Genomic DNA, 21,219 nt, shown 5'->3' on the forward strand with positions numbered 1-21,219 from the left:
AATGCAACGGTACTTGTCGGAAGCGACCGGTAGGGCTTTTCTACACTCTACAAATGGAAATCTGCCCCCCCCACTCAACTGTTCAGACGACCATTCATTGCATCCCAACGTGCGAGTTCTGTGAGCTAAGGGTCAGCAGGCGATCTCTACAAATCAGTCGTTAGCCGATGCTGCGGTGTTGCTAGGTGCGCGTGGCGTGCGAAAAAAGTACAACAATTAGTAGAATATTAAAATAAATAAAAGTACTAATGTAATCACTCGCCACTTGCCAGCATTAAATTATTAGTTAAATAAAATATAATAACAGTATCGGTTATAAACTTCTCGAGCAATTACATGAATACTTAAGTGTAAATAATTAAATTACTGTTTTCATATCGCTAATTGAAGAAGTGCATAATTTATTGTGAGTTGAGAAAAATATTGCATTTAGTTATGCAATTTTGAAAAAAAAAAGTGAAAAATTGCGTCGATGTGCTCCTTTATAGCCAAAGTCAACAGTTCAACCGCAGTTTTGAATCAATAAATTGTTTTTCAGTTCTTTTGATGTGATCTAACAAATAATTTATTCAAGCTCTTTTTTTTTTTTGGTGGACTTCTATTTGTTTGTTGATCGCGCCGCTAAAAAGTGTGAACTTGATCTGTAATTTTTTTTTTTTTTGCTGTACTCGCTGTTTTTTCGATTTTTGGTTTCTTTGGCAGAAAATCAAAAAGTATGCACTTTGCTCTCGCAAAAAAACAAAAATAAATTATACCCACTTTTTGTAATTGTATTAAGATTTCCTTTTTTTGGTGCAATTCTCAATTGGAAAGTGTATACAAAATTGAATTTTTTTTAGGAATGAATCATAAATCGTTTATAGAAAATGTAGTAAAAGTAATGACACAATCAGTGTTTCGAAATGACCCTATTGGGAGTTTTGTGGTTGGATGAATTGGAAACCTTCGACTATTTCCCCATACGTAGTGATATCAGACTTTTTCCGAAGGGTGTTTTAGTAAACAATTTAATAAACTCGTCCTTTAATACTCTTGGAAGAAAATTTTCTTTTTTTCTATTACAAACTAATACTAGGTCGACAACTGTCTGGCTTATGTTGCTATTAAAACTACATAAGTCTCTTTCCAGAGTCTATTGCAACTTTTGTTCGGATGGAAGGTAAAAAACTGGATTTGTTTTTCGCTTTCGAGTGTCGACTGAGTTCAAAACTCCGATATGAATGCTTAACTGTTACTATAGTCGTTTGAAAATAGGGAATTCCAAAATATTTTCCACAACTGTCGATAACGCCAACGGGAATGCCACCTAGTCGTTTTAATTGCGCTTGAAAACGATAACGACATGACTACGGGCCGAATGACTACGCTTATATCTGAGGATAGAAGTGCAAGGTATTTTAAAACCAAGTTATCAAAATATTTTTTCCACTCTGACAGTCCGTTCAAAACCGTGAAAAGCCATTCAATGTTGTTGAGGTAACGAAATGCTCATGCTGGAATTTATCAAGAGGGACTCTTTTAGAATTCTGCCTCGAAAGATAGTTCGATTTATTGAAGGCAATTTGTACGAAATTTTACTTATATTGCCAATTCAAGAGTTCGAGTTATGGAGAACTTCTTGTTAAGAATGTTTGAGTTATGAAAGTTCAACTAGATTAGTACAGAAACTTAAATCTAACGCAGAATCACTCTTGCCAACAGGTGCTACTATGGACTGAGTAGGCAATTGAAAAGTAAAGTCGTCTCTCAACGAACAAATACTTAACTCTACAAGTCCCTCATCATTCCCGTCCTACTTTATGGTGCAGAAGCGTTGACGATGTCAACATCCGATGAGACGGCACTAGAAGTTTTCAAGAGAAAGGTTTTGCGGAAGATTTATGGTCCCTTAAACGGCGAATACCGCAGACGATGGAACGATGAGCTGTATGTGTTATTCGACGACATAGACATAGTCCAGCGAATAAAAAGACAGCGGCTACGCTGGCTGTGTCATGTTGTTCGAATGGATGAAAGTGCTCCAGCTCTGAATGTATTCGATACAGGATGCTCCATCTTTTTTGTAGAGAGGTAGTTAATCAATTTATCCGTTTTTCACATCTGACTTTCTTGAAACTAGTGACCGTCACTACCTTTTGAAAGCACTTTCGGGCATTTATAATGACAGTACCGATTCCATTTTGGTTAGAAATAGCAATGATTTTGATATATATTTTTGATTACGAACGCCATCAGTCAGTAAAAAATTGGAAAACAACTATTTTCACTGTTAAGCTTCATCATCTCCGGGAGTTATTTCCTAATAAAAAGCGATTGTTGATTCCTATTGTTCTTCACTGAATGTTTTAAATTAAGTTCAATCCAATGTCAAACCCCCATATCGAGATGAAATATGACGCACCCTGTATGTATTGTTCTGCTCCTAAATTCAAATTTATATTATTAGCTTTATTACATAAAAACTGTTGCATAACAACAACAATAAAATGCAACAATATGAGAATATGATAAGATCGCAATTCACGGCGACATGTGAGCAGCAAATGGAATTCGTACAACCGACTTTGGCATTATGTGCAGCGACGTGTTTCAAGCGGAAGGATAACAAAAAGGTAAGCAGAAGACATTTAATGCAATTTCCGTTATCTGTAATTTCTATATGTTCAGTATAGTAATAATATATTTTTTTTTTTACTGAAACAATTTAAATGATAAGCAAAGATTTTTGAAATTTTATTGATACTAAAAGTTAAAATAAAATGATAATGAATAAATATGTAGTTGCATATATAGAAATTGATAACAGTTCCTTCGTTAAGTTTGGAATATTTCATTTAATTAGCATATAAAAACTCTTATCACATTATAAACAGTTAATAATGTTATCACATATAGACAAATGAGGTTATCAACGCTTTTGAAGGTCGCCTTTTTGTCATAGTTGTGCCAAATCGTACAAATCGAACGTGAATCGATTAATGACAATATTTAATAATCATGCACTTGTAATCATTGTCAAAGTCATGGCGTCAGCTTTTTCTATCATGACAAGTAATATAATAATTTGTAGCTTAATGACTCTATTAATCATATGACTTCTGGACGTAGTGAATCCTTGTACGAGAAAGCTCTCAATGAAATGCTTTATTTTTCCCGATTTATACAAATATTGTTAAATATACTGTCAAAAATCACGACGTCCTTTAACGGACTATCATTGTTTTCATTCATGTAAAAAAAAAATTCAGAATTGCCTTTAAGGCAGCGGAGATCATCGATCAATACAAGTATGTGAATTTGAGATCGATCGGCTAAAGATTTGTAAATAAATCTCTAAAATTGGAAATACTAGTTCAGCTTGTATCCTTGATTAAAACCATTATGGAAAATCTTTAGAATCTTTAGAATTTGACTCCTATTAGATGCAAGCTGTAATTTGAGTAAAAATTAAGATATCTTGATAAAACTTGGGCACCATAAGAAGGTTAAGTTGGAAGATGGGCGTAATCGGACTACTATGGAAGTAAAATTTGATACAAAGGATTGCACTATGAAGGGGCATATTTGGATGTAATTTTTTTGGTGAAGTGGGTGTGCCCCCGCCAACAAACCTTCTAGAGTCGTTTCTTTAAAAATGGAGTAAATCGGATTATAACCACGCCCTCCTCCCATACAAAGGTTATGTTGAAAAGTGCATTAATTTAGTAAGGGGAAAACTTTATACATTTCATTATAAAGAAGGTACGGAATAGCTGCACTCAAATTGGTACACAATATTTTAAATAGGTGTGGCCCACTTATGGGTCAAAAACCATATCTCCAAAAGTACTCAACCAATTTCAATGAAATTCGATTCATAATATTTTCCTGGCATCAGAAGGATATGTTATGAAAATTGGCCAAATCAGTTCACAACCATGACTACTTCCTATATACCAGAACTTTGAAGTCGATCTGAATCGTTCTGATATAAAGTTGGCACTAATGAACATATCGGAACAGAACTTCGCACAAAATACTGCATTTATAGTGTGGCATCGTTCTTCTAAAAATTGTGGAAATCGGACCATAAGTTTTCAAGGCCCTATATATCGAATATGAGGACCTTAATGCTTCTAACAAATTTTTCACCGAAAATATAGGTAAGTCTCTAAGATATTTTGAAGAAATTCTTACTTGTTTATTAGGTTAATATACATGACCACCCTGAAGTATGATGCAAAGACTTTAGCAGTCGCTAAGGTTAGACGTGCTTTTCTGAGCTTGGTGATTTTCATATGTTAAAAGCTCACACTTCGTTGCTTGTTCGTCAATTTTTGACCAAAAAATATTGTAACGATGCTCCGTATTCGACAGACATGACTCCGTGTAACTTTCCAATTTCCAAAAATAATGATAATCTTAAAGGTCCGTCGTTTTACAAGCATACGAGAAAGGCTATCCCAAAAAACGAGTTTAAGAAATGTTTTGACGAATGGAAGAACCGCTGGCATTAGTGCATACTATCGAATGGGCACTATTTTGAAGGTGACAACATAAATGTGTGAATAAATTTTTTTTTTCAAAAACGAAAATTCCCGTTATTTTTTGAACACTAAAATTTCGATTATTTTCCTTTAATCACAAATATGTATTTCTCAGGTGTGACGCAAATTCTAGCAAATAGTTTGCTCAACACGGTAATAAGTTGTCAACTGAAGTGATTTTGCTGTTTGCTGTAAAGTGATGTAAATGTACATAAATGAAATTTGCACAATGTCAATTTTCGCACTTTTCTCAAGGTCAACCGTTACGTATACCCACCATACAACACAGCTTACTTTTCCCGCAGTTATTTTGTTGTTTTTGTGATTTCTAAAAACTCAAAATTACACCATTGCGCCGTGGAACCTGCAATGCACCTTCGAATAACTGTGCAAGACGTCAACGAATGCGAAAAGTGAAAAAACTGCTCATTAATGGCAGGAAGGGAAACGCCAGAGCGTTGACGAAGCCACCAAAAATGCGTGTTTACAAACATATGTATGTATGTAGGGTGATGCGTAGTGTATGAGTTGACAGTGATCTTCTTCTGCCAAGCAAATATTTTTGTACGAAAAACCCACCAAAAAAGAGTTCAATCACAACCGGTTTCGGCACAGTTCGACAAGTTCAACGACAACAAAAACGTATTGTGCATATTGTTGTAATGTTATGCAACGCATTTAACATGCGTACGATTTATAAATATTTTTGTATGTATGTATGTGTGTATGTTTGCAGTTAAATATGTATGTTGACTTTTATTTTTTTTTTCGTGAGTATATTTAGCTGAAAGGTTGCACGTGTATAACTAATACATATTATGTACACAAAGAAGAATGTCGGCATTTACAATACAATCGCCTATATGTACGCGTAAATATTTGTGTATGTTTGTATAGCCGCTCGATAGTAACAGTTTGCACTCAACGCTTAAATAACATGACCCTCGACAGAGTTTTGGTCCATGCTGATTGCATGAATTTCTATTTTATTTACATGAGGCTGACCTTGTGGGGTCTGTACTCATAGTTAAGTTAATTTTACTTTTTTGTGTTTTTTGGGAGTGCACACAATTTTATTTTGTTGTGGAAACAGCGGTTTTTTTTTGCTAAGCTATTTAATCATTTGTAGCAATTTTTTTTTTGCGAAAATATTAAATTTTGAACAATTTTAATAATAATATAATAATAAAAATAAATCGTTGCCGGTGATGGAGGTCGTTCGATGCATCTGAAACAGTCGCACCAATTTTTTTTTTTAATTTTTATAAGTTTATTTTCTTTATGAACTAAAAAAAATACCGAAGAAGTTATAAAATTCTAAATTTTTTCAAAGTTTGAAAAAAATAATTCACTTTTTTAAGAAAAAAAATTGACTTTAAGTTGCAAAAGAAGTAGTTTAAATAATACTTTTATCCAACTTTTTTTTAGTTCAAATAGATGATAATTTAATACTGAAGCTAGATCACTTTGGTTTTTTTCGATCGGACATATGTTCTTTTTACTATCGCCGGCACCGTTTTCTAACACTTGTGAAAATGAAAACTCGAGAAAACGCGCTATAAAGTCTGCCTGGGCATTCGCACCTGCTCGACGCTCGGCCACCAAAACTGCTCTAGCTTCGAAAATATGTCGAATTGGCCTCTGGAATTTTAAAGACATATGCTTGGATAGTTTTGGAAGAGATTTAAAACAAAATAAAAAAATCGATTTTTTGAAGCCTGTACAGCAGACTACTGCCTTAAATCCTAAATCTATGGCCTATTTTACAATACTTTTTATAATATGTTTGCCAAATTTTTAGCTAAGAGTCTTCAATTTGCGTTTGACTTTATGTTCTTTCAAAAATGCAGGGAACTTCTTGTTTTAAGCTCAGAAATGCTGACATACATTGTTTTTGTTGTGATTTTTCGTAACAGAATTCGTTTAAATAATTTCACATACATTCTGATTCTTTAATTATATATATTTTCCAAATTATAGTTAGCCTATATTTCAAACTTCTCTGGCACCACAGTAAGCTTTCTTAAGCTTTTCATAAGAAAATCGTTACATAAATGTTGTTTTAACTTTCAATTAGATTATTTTCCGTTGACTACATTTTATAAGTTAGAATATGTGTTTGTTCGATTAAATTAGTGTTTTAATTTCTCTCAAGTTTTTGCAGGGCGATTAAAATTCGAGCTCAACTGTATGCAAATGTATAATTATTCTGTGAATTCGTTTTTAAGAATTCAACTGAATAAAATACTTTGAAACACTGAATAGAAATAACATAAATGCCATTTATAGTAAATTATGTAGATTGACATATGTATAACGTAAATTTAGATTTTTATCACTTTTCCTACTAACTTAGACATTTTTTAAAATGTTCGTCTCGAATCATGAAAAAAGTTGTTACGCCTCTGTCTACTTGGAATTATACCACTTTGACTTGGCATTTATATCTGTGCTAAATGTTTGGCTGATTTTCTCCTCATATTCTTAGTCCAGATCTGAATGTGACCCGATAAATTAAGAGACCTACAAGACTCCAAACAGCTAATACAAACTTTGAAAAGCCTTTTCAAGACCGAAATACTCAGAGAGATCTGGAAGGGGAAGAAGGAAACACTATTAGAAACATTTTTTTTAAATTGGTCGGGTATTTAACCTCTATATCACGGGGGCCGTAAGATTTTATAACCAATACGTCGCAAAAATATCAGAGACTTTTTCTTGATGTAAGATACGTCATTGGAATGTATACCTACACCTAATGTTTGTTTGTAAGTCATAAAACGAAACGAGTTGGATATAGGGTTATATATATTAAAATGATCAGGATGACGAGACGAGTCGAAATCTGGATGACTGTCTGTGCGTCCGTCAGTGCAACGGATAACTTGAGTAAAAATTAAGATATCATGACTAAACTTAGTACACATGTTCCTTGGGACATTGAAAGGGTTGCTAGTGGGCGAAATCGGACCATTCCCACGCCCACAAAATGGCGAAACCCGAAAACTAAGCCATATTTAAAGATATAAAAATAAAATTTTGTAAAAAGTATCGCACTAGGAAGAGACATGTGTGGATGTAATTTTTCTGAGGAAGTGGGCGCCCCCAAAAATGTTTTTTGTATATATTTTGCAAACCAATAGTGCTATATAAACCAAACTTTCTGCAGTCACTTCCTTTACCCCATTACACACCATAAAAATTGGTGAAATCGGTTAATAACCACGCCCTTCTCACAAACAAAGGTTATGTTGAAATTTACTAAAAGCGCGTTACGAAATTACGAAAAACATCAGAAATTTTACATAAGAAATGGTAGAAGGTAGCTGCATTCTGACTTTTTAAACAAATGGAAAATGGGCGTGGCGTCGACCACTTATGGGCCAAAAACCATATCTCAAAAACTACTCGACCGGAAAATGGGTGAAATCGATTAACAATCACGCCTACTTCCCATATAACTTAATTTTGAATTCCATCTGATTCGTTCACTTTATAATATATACATTGGGAACCAATGAAGATAGCGAAATAAAACTTTACAGAAATACTGTATATGAGGTGTGGTATCTCTTGTGGAAAATTTTTCGAAATCGGACTATAACTTCCGGACTAATGGGACTAAACCGAATTCGTTTCATGGAAATTTTACTAAATTGTGCCAAGATTCTTTAGCTGATGGATGATAATGTCTAATTTCATCGTCATTTGTACCAATAATTAGTGTTGTTGTAAACCATTTACTATTTATAAGAAATATCAAAGAAATCTAAGGTTTTGTCAACTAAAACTGATCGTTGTAAAATTATCGTAATTCTAGAAATGTATTGAACAAAATTTCATCGTATATACCACCCTTCTGCTCAACTTAGATTCACTTGATTTTTTATATCATTTATGTTATCTTTACAATCATAATTACTGCCATTAACCCAACAACACGATAAAAGGCTGTGATATGACATAATAAACTTAATATATTTATGTACATGTGTACAAAGAATAAAATAAGATTTTTCAGGAATGCAAATATCCCAAAGGCTATAAATAAAACGCACGCTCAAACACTCAATTAAGTGGATCGTTTTTTAGAGAACACCTAAATTGTTTCAATTTAATCTAATAATGAAGTTTACTAACAATTTGCCAACTCTTATTGTTGTTGTTGTTGTTGGTGTTAGTTGAAAAAACACCAAATGAAGATCATAATGTCATAACAGTGATTACTTAATATTTGATCATTGATCAGAAGCGTTTTCATTGAGTGAGAACGGGTTGGCGGTGCATGCGCATGCTTGAGCGGCAGCAACAACAACAACGTGATTTTTCGCTGTGAATGAGTTTGTAGTTATTGGCGTCTTTTGGCGCTGTACGCGTCCACACGTTCATCTCGGAAAGCGCTCAATTAAGTCACAAGCAAGCTCACTGGCAGCTTTCGCACGCCAGCCGAAATGCCGCCACCGTCGCTGCCGTGGAATGCCGCAAATGCGCTACTCCGCACAATAGTCGCCGATCAGTTGGATTTCAGTTGACCAGCAAAGCGGTTGCATAGCTAACAAAGCAAGCGGTGGCGACAATTTACGGGATACACCTGTCGGAATGCCAATAGTCGGCACAGTTGTTGTACAATAAATTGATATTTGGTGTGTTGTGCTCTTCAACTGAAGTGAAATACAAATACAGTTTGAACAGTTTTTAACGCGCAGCTTATTGAATTGCATTCTGAAAACGTGATTTAAACGGGGCGCCACCGCTCAATTTCTCGTAAATAAATCACCAATTGTCGAGGCGTTGGCTTTCATAACGGTGAATAGTGCGTGAGAACGTTTTGTTTTCTCATATTCGAAAAAGAAATCGTTAGATTCTAATTTATTTTAAATAAATTCCAACAAAAACCAACAATTAACTGAAGAATTGCTGAAAGATGGAAGTGACAACGATTACAACAACAACTACTACACGAGAACCGAAGCGTGCTGTGCGAAAGCATGTGAATCCATGCAGCGATCACACGCATACGGTATGGCCACATACAAACATACAAACATTTATTAATAATAATTTATTTTTATGAACCGTTAGAACAATTGTAGCCATGTATTCATTTGTGCAGAAATTTTAATTGACTTTCAAATAAATAAAATAAAAATGGGAAATAATTTTTATGTGTGAAGAGAGAATTGTGTGGCCTTAAATTTAGATCACACTTAGCTGTGGAAAATGAAGACAATTTGTTCCCAAAATATGTTTGTGATTAATAAAATATTTTTAGCGAATTTTTTCACATATCACAGAATAAAAAAATTTAAAAAAATAAAACAAAATAAAATAAAATAAAATTAAAATAAAATAAAATAAAATAAAATAAAATAAAATAAAATAAAATAAAATAAAATAAAATAAAATAAAATAAAATAAAATAAAATAAAATAAAATAAAATAAAATAAAATAAAATAAAATAAAATAAAATAAAATAAAATAAAATAAAATAAAATAAAATAAAATAAAATAAAATAAAATAAAATAAAATAAAATAAAATAAAATAAAATAAAATAAAATAAAATAAAATAAAATAAAATAAAATAAAATAAAATAAAATAAAATAAAATAAAATAAAATAAAATAAAATAAAATAAAATAAAATAAAATAAAGTGAAATTAAATAAAATAAAATAAAATAAAATAAAATAAAGTGAAATTAAATTAAATTAAATTAAATTAAATTAAATGAAATGAAATGAAATTAAATTAAATTAAATTAAATTAAATTAAATTAAATTAAATTAAATTAAATTAAATTAAATTAAATTAAATAAAATAAAATAAAATAAAATAAAATAAAATAAAATAAAATAAAATAAAATAAAATAAAATAAAGTGAAATTAAATAAAATAAAATAAAATAAAGTGAAATTAAATTAAATTAAATTAAATTAAATTAAATTAAATGAAATGAAATGAAATGAAATTAAATTAAATTAAATAAAATAAAATAAAATAAAATAAAGTGAAATTAAATTAAATTAAATTAAATTAAATTAAATTAAATTAAATTAAATTAAATAAAATAAAATAAAATAAAATAAAATAAAATTAAATTAAATTAAATTAAATTAAATTAAATATAATAAAATAAAATTAAATTAAATTAAATTAAATGAAAATAAATTAAATTAAATTAAATAATTTAAAACAAAAAAAATAAAAAAAATTAAAATAACATAAAATAATAATCGATGTTTTTTTTAAACGTTTCTTCTATTATTACAATTTATTATGAAAAAATTACAATCGATCATTATATTTTACTGAAAACGTCAACAAAAATACAGTAGTTTTCCGAAATAACGAATATTCGTTTTAACGAAAACCGCTTATAACGAACAAGCAAATTTGTTATATTGAGTACCTTAAATAACGAACATCGGTGATTTGTTAGTACTCGGTTTAACGAACAACATGAAGAAAACATATGAAGAAAGAGAAAAAGTCAAATAACATCGAACCAGAATTACAAAGAAAACTTGAAAAAATTCAAAAGAAATGTGTAAATTGAAAAAATGCTGAATTTTATAAAAAAGATTAAAATTATTGATCAGCACCAAATAGGAGTATAAGTGCCAGAATTGGTCCATTTTGAAAGAATTTTGCTGATTTCAATTGTTTTGTTATGGTTTTTCTTTTTTTAACAAATAATTAATCAAACAATTTATTAAACTGCAATTTACGGGTATTAAACTCATTTTTATTGAAAAACATACCTCCAAGTGAGTACTCGAATTAACAAAAAATTCGACATAATGAACAAGCCTAACAATTAATGTGTTCGTTATTTCGGAAAACCACTGTATTAAAATTTCAGAAAGAAATCTGGTTAAATTAAAAAAATATTAAACGATATGATTTTTTTAGTCGATAATTTGTTCTTATATTTTGATCTCTTACAATCGACGGACTTTCTTTAATCGCATATTACACATTTGTGTATAAATTTCAAGACCTTTTTATTAATTAAAAAAAAACATAAACTGTAGATGCATGTTATAAAGCAATCAATGTTTTTTTGTGTCGCACTATCAGGTACCAAAAAGCAATTTGAATGCTACTCTTATCACTTGATATTCAGACATTGTTATTTTTTATGACTTTGACCTATTAGTGACATTGATTTTGCAAATGGAAAAATATATTTGAACAATTCGCAACAATTTAATTCGGCTTAGGTTCATTGTTTGGTGCTAATTAAATCAATATAATTTACTTCAATACATTTAAATATGTATGTTTATTTTTAATTTAAACTGAATGTATTGTGATTTTTGACCTATTTTTTTATGTTTTCACAATCAATATTTTTTATTTTTATTTATTTATTTTTATTGGTCTGGCTAGTATCAGTAATGCGTTAATTTTTGAATTTTTTGTTAGAATTTTTTTTACCTCTCGATAAAGTTATCGATCTTAAAAACTTTATTAACTTTAAAACAGCTCCTGCAAGTCTATAATTAGACTAGCTTGACTATATTGTAGTACAATTCGAGTTAGTCCTGACTGTTCTCGAGTCAATCAAGAATATAATTCCCACATTGATTTGTATATTCAATTTCTCTATTAAAGGGAAAAAAGTAGTTTATATATATTCCATCGCGTATTGCACACGAAGCTCTTGATTGTGTGAATATGATTCTCCGGGAAGTGGTTTCAAAAAAAAAAATAAACAACTAAGCCATGAATGCCACTTTTTCTCACTCTGTTCAAGCAAAGATCCCTAAATTGAGATTACTAGAACAATTTAAACAAAAACAAAAGCGGGTAATTTGAGCTGTAAACTTTTTAGATACTATCACATGTAACAGTTCCGGTCAGTTCCAGCAATTCACATGCAACTACACGAGATGTGATGAAAAATGAAACTAACACGAATGCATTAACGGCAATTACAGAAAATTTAATACACAGACGTTTATATGTAAATAAAGATAAAAATTTCAATTGACAAAAAAGTATTAAAATAGCGAGCACATTTAACTGCATTTTAATTAGCGATTTTTGTTGCTAATGTTGATGTAAAGAATGACATCTATGAGAATGTAAACATAAATAAGAAAATTGATAATTGCAAGAAATTTGTATATTATGCTCTTCTAATTGCCTCACTATGTAAACTTTTAGCCATGATTTTCTAATTTGAGTGCCATTTGCATTCGCAATTGACAAAACTGAATGCATTTTCATGCCTAATCGATTTCTCAGTGTCAATTGTGTTGATCCATTATTGCTCACTATACGACACTTAATTATGTAAATTTGCATATTCTTTATTTTTTACACTCCAACCAGTGTTAGCGGTTTCATGCATTGATGCAAAGTGTTGCGTAGATTAAACGCATAATTGACTCGCAAATAGTATGCGCCGCTTTGCATTAACTCTGAGTACCTGCGCACTTAATGCCATACAAATGTGTGTCTATGTGTGTGTGCGTGCGTGCACTTGAATGCAGTGAATTGCGATTAAAAGCTACAAATTTATGAGATAAGTATTTGTTGTTGTTGCATGACGAGCCTCCAACGACTACTCGCATACCAATTGGATTTACTATAGTAATTTTTGCGGTTAATGCAAATGCATATACGCAGCATTTCTAGGTTGTTATGAGTACATATGTACATACAAACATTTGTACGTCATAAAGTGAGTTATTAGACGCGACGCGGATGCAATTTTTGTTCAAAATGTAAACAAACTGTAAATGACATTGTTGTTGTTTTCCTGTTTTTGTTTTTGTTATTATTTTGTTTTTGTTGTTGAAATAGGTGTGTAACATATAATGCAATATAGTTAGTTGTAAAGGCCCATAATAGCATCATTACATGTGCACACAGCCGCTGTATGTACATATGTAGTATGTACATTAGGGTGGAGTGTTTGTTTTACATTCATGCAACATGTTGAACAAGAGTGTAGAAGTTGCTTTTCCTAATTATAAATTAATAAATAAATGGGATTGATATTGTGCTATATAAAAACAAATAAGGAAAGGCTAAGTTCGGGTGCAACCGAACATTTTATACTCTCTTAATTTATTGCTATATTTTAATTAAGATAACACACAATTCGACCCATATATTCGGCAAAAAATCAAATAGAATAACGAAAATCACTATACATAGTGTATGAGCGTTGAGGTAATTCCAGAACCGATTTCACTAATTTTCTCCACCAACGTACACTATACCCAAGAGACTATACGCTCACTTAATTTTGCTAAGATATCTCACATAGTAACCAATATAAGCGGAATAAAGCCCACCGGATGTTTGATAATCCGAATAAATGTATATGGGAGCTAAGGGAAGTAACCCTATTTTAACCATTTTTGGTACAGAGACAAACTATTGGGAGAAAAAGATTTCCTCTGAATTACATTAAGATATCTGAGAGATTTACCGATGTTTTCGGTGAAAAATTACCATAAGGCACTGATTTCTTCATATTCGATATCCGGGGCACTGAAAAGTTATAATCCGATTTCGACAATTTTTTCACAAGTGATGCCACAGATCATATACAGTATTTGTGTAAACTATTATTTTGCTATCTTCATTGGTTTCTTATGTATATCTTATAACATAAAGTGAAGGAATCAGATGGAATTCAAAATTGAGTTACATGGGAAGTAGTCGTGGTTGTGAACCGATTTCGCCCATTTTTTATCCGTATTATCAGGGTGTCAAGAAAATATTATATACCGAATTTCATTGAAATTGGTCGAGTAGTTCCTGAGATTTGGTTTTTGACCTATAAATGGGCGACGCCACGTCACGTGGGCGTGGTTATTCGATTTCAATTCTTTTCATGGTGTGCGACGGGGTACGTAAGGGAAACGGCTCCAGAAAGTTTGGTTTTTATAGCTTTTGTGGTTTGCGAGGTATATAAAAATAACCTATTTGGGGGAAATTACATTCAAATATGAACCCTTCCTATTACGATCCTTTGTACTAAATTTTACTTTTATAACTTTATTTATGGCTTAATTATGACACTTTGTGTGATTTTGGTTTTCGCTATTTTGTGGGCGTGGCAGTGGTCCGATGGCAACCCTCTCACGGTTCCAAGGAACATGTGTTCCAAGTTTCGTCAAGATATCTTAATTTTTACTCAAGTTATCGGTTGAACTGACGGACGGACGGACAGACATCCGGATTTTAACTCGTCTCGTCATCTTAATCATTTTGATATATATACCCTATATCTAACTTGTTTAGTTTTAAGACTTACAAACAACCGTTATTTGAACAAAACTATAACTATTAGGAGAGTATAAAAATGCCAGATTTTAATGTCCCACCTTAATGTACATGCTTCTAGGCACAGTTCGATATGTATTATACAAAGGTACATACATAAGTACTAAGTTGTTACATAGCGTTTGGCGTTTTTTTCGCATTTTCTTGCCAATTTGCATTGCTCGTGTAAGCGTTGCAAATTGCAAGTGCTCTTATATGTAAGCACTTCTATTTAAAGAGCATGTTGTTTGTTTTTTTGCTTACAACACAGTGAGATAAATCAACAAAAACAAATGACAACGGCAAAAATTAGTAAACAAACAAAAACAAATCACTGTACATACACAGTTATAAATATGCAGTTATCTAACCTCAAATGCTGGTCAAAGAGTAAACAATATTTTGCATAAATCTAATAACAACTGAAAAGTCAATGTAAAGGTAAATAATAAAGTGTCTTATAAGTAAAAATTAAAATTAAAAAAATTAAATTAAACCGTTAGAACACTCAAGAAACACCTTTTAATGGATTCTTTGATAAACGTTCCACTTAATGCCAAGTTAATATCATCTTAACTTAGAGTTCTAAAGAAATTCAAATGAGGAGAGGAGAGGGAAATTACCATTGCAGTTGAGCCACCCTACAATTCTATATGCTAATTATATTAATTTAGTAAATAATGAACGAAGCTATACGAATATCAGAATAACGAAATAATATGAATATAAGCAACGTGATTTAGGCGAAGTAATTTATGAAAAGTTTGTAATTTAGAATCTCGTGTGAACATAGCATAATAAGCAACCCAAATTTGAGTCTTCTTTTATAATGCGTTGACAGCTTTTATGGAAATACATCTTTTGACAGGTTTTTGGATAAAAATTTCCAGAATTTGCATTTGAAATCATTGACATTCTAAATATGATGAGGTCGAATATTTTTGAGATTTTTTGGTATTAAAACGAAATCGCATATTTAAATAACAATTTGATTGATGAGTTTTTTAACTGCAAAACTATGCCATAAATTAACGTTTCTGTCTTCAATCTAAGGATTCGGAAGTCCTTAACTTACATACATATGTATAGTTCTTAATAAATGATTTTAATTAGCTTAAAAAAGTTCCGTTAAAGATTTATACACTTTTGTACCTAAAATCTTGTTTTCGCACTTATTTTTTTATATTCTTAAGCTTATCTTCATTATTTCCACTACTAGTTTTATGAAAAAGCAAATGAATTGTCAGTTCTTTAACACGTTTTAATGCATTTGGCGCCACTAATTATCAGTCGCTTGAGAAAAGAAAAAGGAAAATTCAAACAAAAAGCATATACAAAATAAAATGCGGAAACGTGCTAGTTGACCTCTGTTGAGAATGAAGAATGTCTGCAAACAATAATTAAGATGCATTGACTGTCAAAATTTTTTTTCAACCGTTATGTACTGTTATATAAATAGCACGCGTGATAGCTTATTCTTAAATTTATGTATATTTTGTTGTCTGTATAAACACGTTTTGTGCATTTCTTATTTTCTCTTTTGTTCACTATTTTGCAGCTCGAAGGCCTAAAACACTTTACGGATGCACATCAATTTCCGGAAGATGAGGAACCCAATATACTGGGTCATGGCACACCGGTGGAGGAGAAGTGTGATCCATTAACCACAGAGAAGTTGATGAAATTGAAAACGCTGTTGAATTTTGAAGATGTAAGTGGAGATGATAGATATATAACTATACATATATGTAAGTAAAAAAATAATAAAAATGGTAGGAATAAAAAAGGTTAAATTCTAAGGCAATATGTGTGCACTGAATTTGAAACCTGTGACTATGGCGAAAGAGTCTTATGCTGTTTATACTTTCGATCCAATTTTAAACCATCTTCTATATTTTACCTAGATGTTAATCGTTGCAGGTGTATCAGCATAGACTACGAACTTGACGTAATCCTACAAAATGTGTTATTACGGTGTCAAATCACATGACCTAAATATGACATTATTTTGACTGCCAAAAATTAGTTGAGAATCCTAACTTTTGTTTGTGTGATGTGATAGTTAGTATCACATTGGTCTCGCTCACGCTTCCAAGTTAAATAATCTTCCCAGATAACTGTCAACTGTACTTGTATTACACTCCCCTTTGCCCTTCGCTGCTTATTCTTGCCTATGGGCGCTCCCTTTTGACTAAGTTTGAAGGTAAGGTACCAGTGTGCTGACCACTCCAACAATATTCAAACGTCCATCTAAAACTCACATGACACTCTACGTGAGGTGTTGGCAGCTATCATTTTAGGTATTTAGGTGCAGTCTTCGCTGAAATCAGTCACAGACTCACTCGACTAGATCGGTTGTCCTTACATTGTAAGGGAAATAAAAATTAAGAATTTAAATAATGCGTATTCCGTGCAATTGTCGAGAATTCGGCTCAAAAAGTGACATTTTTTCAGTTGAGAATAAGTTTGGGATGCAAACAGATCTCTACAAATATTTTGTTGAGTTAATGTTGACACAAATGTCCAAGATCGATATAAAACGATTTAATCGATTTAATCGACCAGTGCTTGACCCTAGAGACATCTATTGGAAAACGGCGGTAGCAAAGTTGTAGACCACTACTCAAGTGCTGGGGAATTGAATATGAAAGAAACACAAAGTAAAACGATCAGTTACAGTCATCCATTTACAGTTAAATGAGTCAGTAGGTCGCTTTCAGCTACCAATTAATAGAAAATATCGAAAAATATTACTGTTCATTTAACGAAAATGTGTAAGAAAAAAATTGAAACTTCATCTCAATATAATTTCAAACAAATTTCAATAATATTTTACATAAATATTTACAAGTATAACAGCCAAAACATGCTTCAAATCAAAACTGCAGTAAAACCCATTAGTTTGCGCAGAAAAAAATCCAAATCCAAAATCGACCCGATAAAGCGAAGCACAAAGTAAATCAAGGTCAGCTTATTAACATTTTTGTATTTTGCATGGCTTCAAAGCTGTCAACGCGCCAACCAACAATGTCCAAATGTAAATATTAAAGCGGCAATAATAACAAAATGTAGAAAAAACCCGCGCTTTAAGTCAACAGCCAACATCACCAATTGAAGAGACTACAATGACCTCTAATGTGTGTGTGGCGAGCGAACAGTTTCAATTCGAACTTGTTGCTTCTTCGGCGGCGTATTAAATTTATTCATGTATTTATGTACATTTGTGAACGCATTTATTTTGGCAGCGAAATGGCAATTTGTCGCGCTTGCCATTATGTCCAATTATAAGGTATAATATGCCAACAGCTTTATGTCTGATATGTCTGTATGTATGTACAAGCGTAGCAATGCCAAAGTGTCAAATGCATTTGAAGGGAATTTAATTACAATGCATTACATGTAAAAATGTTATTGAATTTTTGAAGGCAACAACAACAATTGTGCTTACGTATTCATATTTAATGTTTATGGATGTTGTTTGATACATATCTACATACATAGTATGTACATACATACAGTGCATACAATTTATACATGCGTGTCATTCGACGCGTCTAATATTTCTTTAAATGATAACAATGAAACCTTCTGCTTATGGCACGCATTGCGCAATATTGCGTGCATTTACTATTTACATACATACAAACATATTATAGAGTGCAATGAAGGTTAGAAATTATGGTGGAGTAAGACTTAAGGCAGTAGTCTGCTTTACAGGCTTCATAAAATCGATTTTTTTATTTTGTTTTTAATCTCTTCGAAAACTATTCAAGAATATGTCTTTAAAATTCCAGAGGCCAATTCGACATATTTTCGAAGCTAGAGCAGTTTTAGTGGCCGAGCGTCGAGCAGGTGCGAATGCTCAGGCAGACTTTAAAGCGCGTTTTCTCGAGTTTTCATTTTCACAAGTGTTAGAAAACGGTGCCGGCGATAGCAAAAAGAATATATGTCCGATCGAAAAAAAGCAAAGTGATCTAGCTTCAGTATCAAATTATCTTCTATTTGAACTAAAAAAGTTGGACAAAAGTATTATTTAAATTACTTCTTTTGCAAATTAAAGTAAATTTTTTTTTCTTAAAAAAGTGAATTTTTTTTCAAACTTCGAAAAAATTTGGAATTTTATAACTTCTTCGGTATTTTTTTAGTTCATAAAGAAAAGAAACTTATAAAAATTAAAAAAAAGTGTGGTTCGACGGTTTCAGATGCATCGCACGACCTCCATCACCGGCACCGATTTACAAGTGCAGACTCCAGGCGCTCCAGAAAAATACTTACAACTTTGAAAAAATTTCAATATTTTTTAATAATAAATATTGTTTTTTAAGCCTTAAGATAGTACACTATCGTCTTAAAATTCCGTTTACCGCAATCATTTCGTCAAAAAAAAATTGCTAAAAAAAGCTTTTTTCGGCTTCTAAAGCAGACTACTGCCTTAATACATTTTATAGGTTATCAATTATAGGTTAGATTAAATTCTTAAATTCAATAAAATATTATAATAATATTATTATTAAAATTCTATCAATTATTTATAATTTAATACAAACTTACTTTTTTTAAATTGCAGGCTCCCGATCACCTTAAATTCAATCCTTACATTCGTCGTGGCTATCGCACATTCCTCTCCACAAAATTATGCCTACAAAGCGTCTTCTGGTGGACCAACGAAACTGTAAGTGTTTAGAATATTAAATTTTGACAACAATAATTCAATAAAAAAGCAAAAATTCTACAAACTTTAAATAAACTTCCTTGCAGATCAACATTTGGAGTCATCTCTTTGGTTGTCTACTCTTCGTATGCCTAACCATATTCGATTTCCAGTTTCTAAAAGCGCACGCGGACGTGAGTGATCAGGTGTTGGTTGTCTGCCTCTTAGTCTGTTTCTGCCTGTGCATGCTGCTCTCTTCAATTTATCATATATTTTCCTGCAAATCGGAAGAACATTATGATTTCTTTTTGTCTGTGGACTTTTTGGGCATTTGCTTGTCGCTGGTGGCGATTTATATAAGCGGCATGTACTATGCGTTTTGGTGCTTTAAGGTGAGTTAATTTAAATTTTAATCAAAGAAGTTTATATTTTTTGAAAATAAAATAAATTTGTTTTTGTAATGCTTACAGACACTCCGTCTCGTTTACTCCGGCATTGCGCTGTGCATGTTCGGCTTGGCGATGATGGTGCAGATTCCCAAGTTGAATGTCTCTTTGGACGCTAAGATTGCGGTGCTAGTGTTGTGGGCCGCCTACGGTATTATACCGTTAGCGCATTGGACTTATGTGATGGGTGGCTTTGACAATGAGCTGGTGCGGGTAAGTCCAAAATCAAGACCAAATTACTTTTCAAAATAATTTTTCTGAATAAAATTAATTAAAAACAAATTATTTACACTCAACAGTTAATGGTGCCACGCATTATCGGCATGTATGGCTGGTGTGCTGTCGCATTCGTCATTTATGCCGCAAAAATACCCGAGCGTTGGCTTACCGGCAAAGTGGATTATGTGGGACACTCGCACAATTGGTGGCATCTGTTCATTTTGGCCGCTTTCTATCACTGGCACAACACTGGTCGGTCTTTGAAGTCGAACATTTTTAAAAGTTCATTATTAATTTTATTTTAATTGTTTCTTTCGCAGGTCTTGTCTACGCCGAGTACCGTTTGAATAACGGCTGCAGTATGCCCACATTGACGTAGATCGTTGAACTTTAACCAAATCGCGTTGTTATTTAATTATTTTCAATTTTATACAACGCCTAGGCATATCTATAAAGTATGTTGTTATTACTTTGTGATTTCAGCACGTTAATCATTCAATGAGGCACCTCAACAACGGCTAGTAAACGTACCTTTAAATATACAAGTATATAAATACATATATTGATATATTGATAACTTTGTAGGTACTTAGTTGTAATTGCAAATCTAGTTCAGTCACTCATTAATTAGTTTTAATGCACATTTGTATATACATAATCGAAATATTTAGTTGAAGAATTTATTATTTGTTGCGAAGACTTTGTTACACGTTTGAAAATATGTAGTCAATAAAGTTGCATATTCAAAAGACATTACATATAAGTGAAATGTAAGTGAAGATTTGTTATTTTCGGAAATAATGAAAATCGAAAACTATTTACTTTAATGGCAAACTATATTGACCTTAATAGTTTAGTTAAAGTGCCAGCACAGACTTTGAAAGCAGAGCTTTAAGTAATCGAGGAGCAAACTGAGTTACTTAACTTCTGATTTTGAAGAAAACGATGTAGACGACTGACACAGACAGCTTCAGATGAGCCTTAAACGCCATTCACTGCGGAACAATTAACATCTTCCTTGATTCCCTCCCAGTGAATGGCGTTCTTGGAGTCAAACCACCGTCCAGATTGGCTCTCGCTCAACTTCG

At 31.9% G+C, this 21,219-nt stretch overlaps 1 protein-coding gene across 3 annotated transcripts; it reads left to right on the forward strand.

Annotated features, from left to right (window-relative positions):
* Positions 1–234: 234 nt before the first annotated feature.
* On the forward strand, positions 235–20,905 carry LOC105213860 (progestin and adipoQ receptor family member 3). 3 transcript variants are annotated; one of them, XM_054225454.1, is made up of 8 exons: positions 235–406; positions 2,447–2,612; positions 16,374–16,526; positions 19,383–19,487; positions 19,574–19,858; positions 19,937–20,125; positions 20,212–20,383; positions 20,452–20,905. In XM_054225454.1, exons 2-8 carry the CDS (start codon positions 2,487–2,489, stop codon positions 20,508–20,510), a joined length of 1,089 nt encoding a protein of 362 aa, XP_054081429.1. In that variant the 5' UTR covers positions 235–406; positions 2,447–2,486; the 3' UTR covers positions 20,511–20,905. The 3 variants fall into 3 exon arrangements, with proteins under 3 accessions (XP_054081429.1, XP_054081433.1, XP_054081435.1); XM_054225458.1 differs by lacking the exon at positions 235–406 and adding an exon at positions 464–713; XM_054225460.1 differs by lacking the exons at positions 235–406; positions 2,447–2,612 and adding an exon at positions 9,006–9,546.
* Positions 20,906–21,219: the final 314 nt, after the last annotated feature.

The sequence above is a fragment of the Zeugodacus cucurbitae genome, chromosome 2, assembly GCF_028554725.1.
Source record: "Zeugodacus cucurbitae isolate PBARC_wt_2022May chromosome 2, idZeuCucr1.2, whole genome shotgun sequence".
In the NCBI taxonomy this organism is placed as follows: domain Eukaryota; kingdom Metazoa; phylum Arthropoda; class Insecta; order Diptera; family Tephritidae; genus Zeugodacus; species Zeugodacus cucurbitae.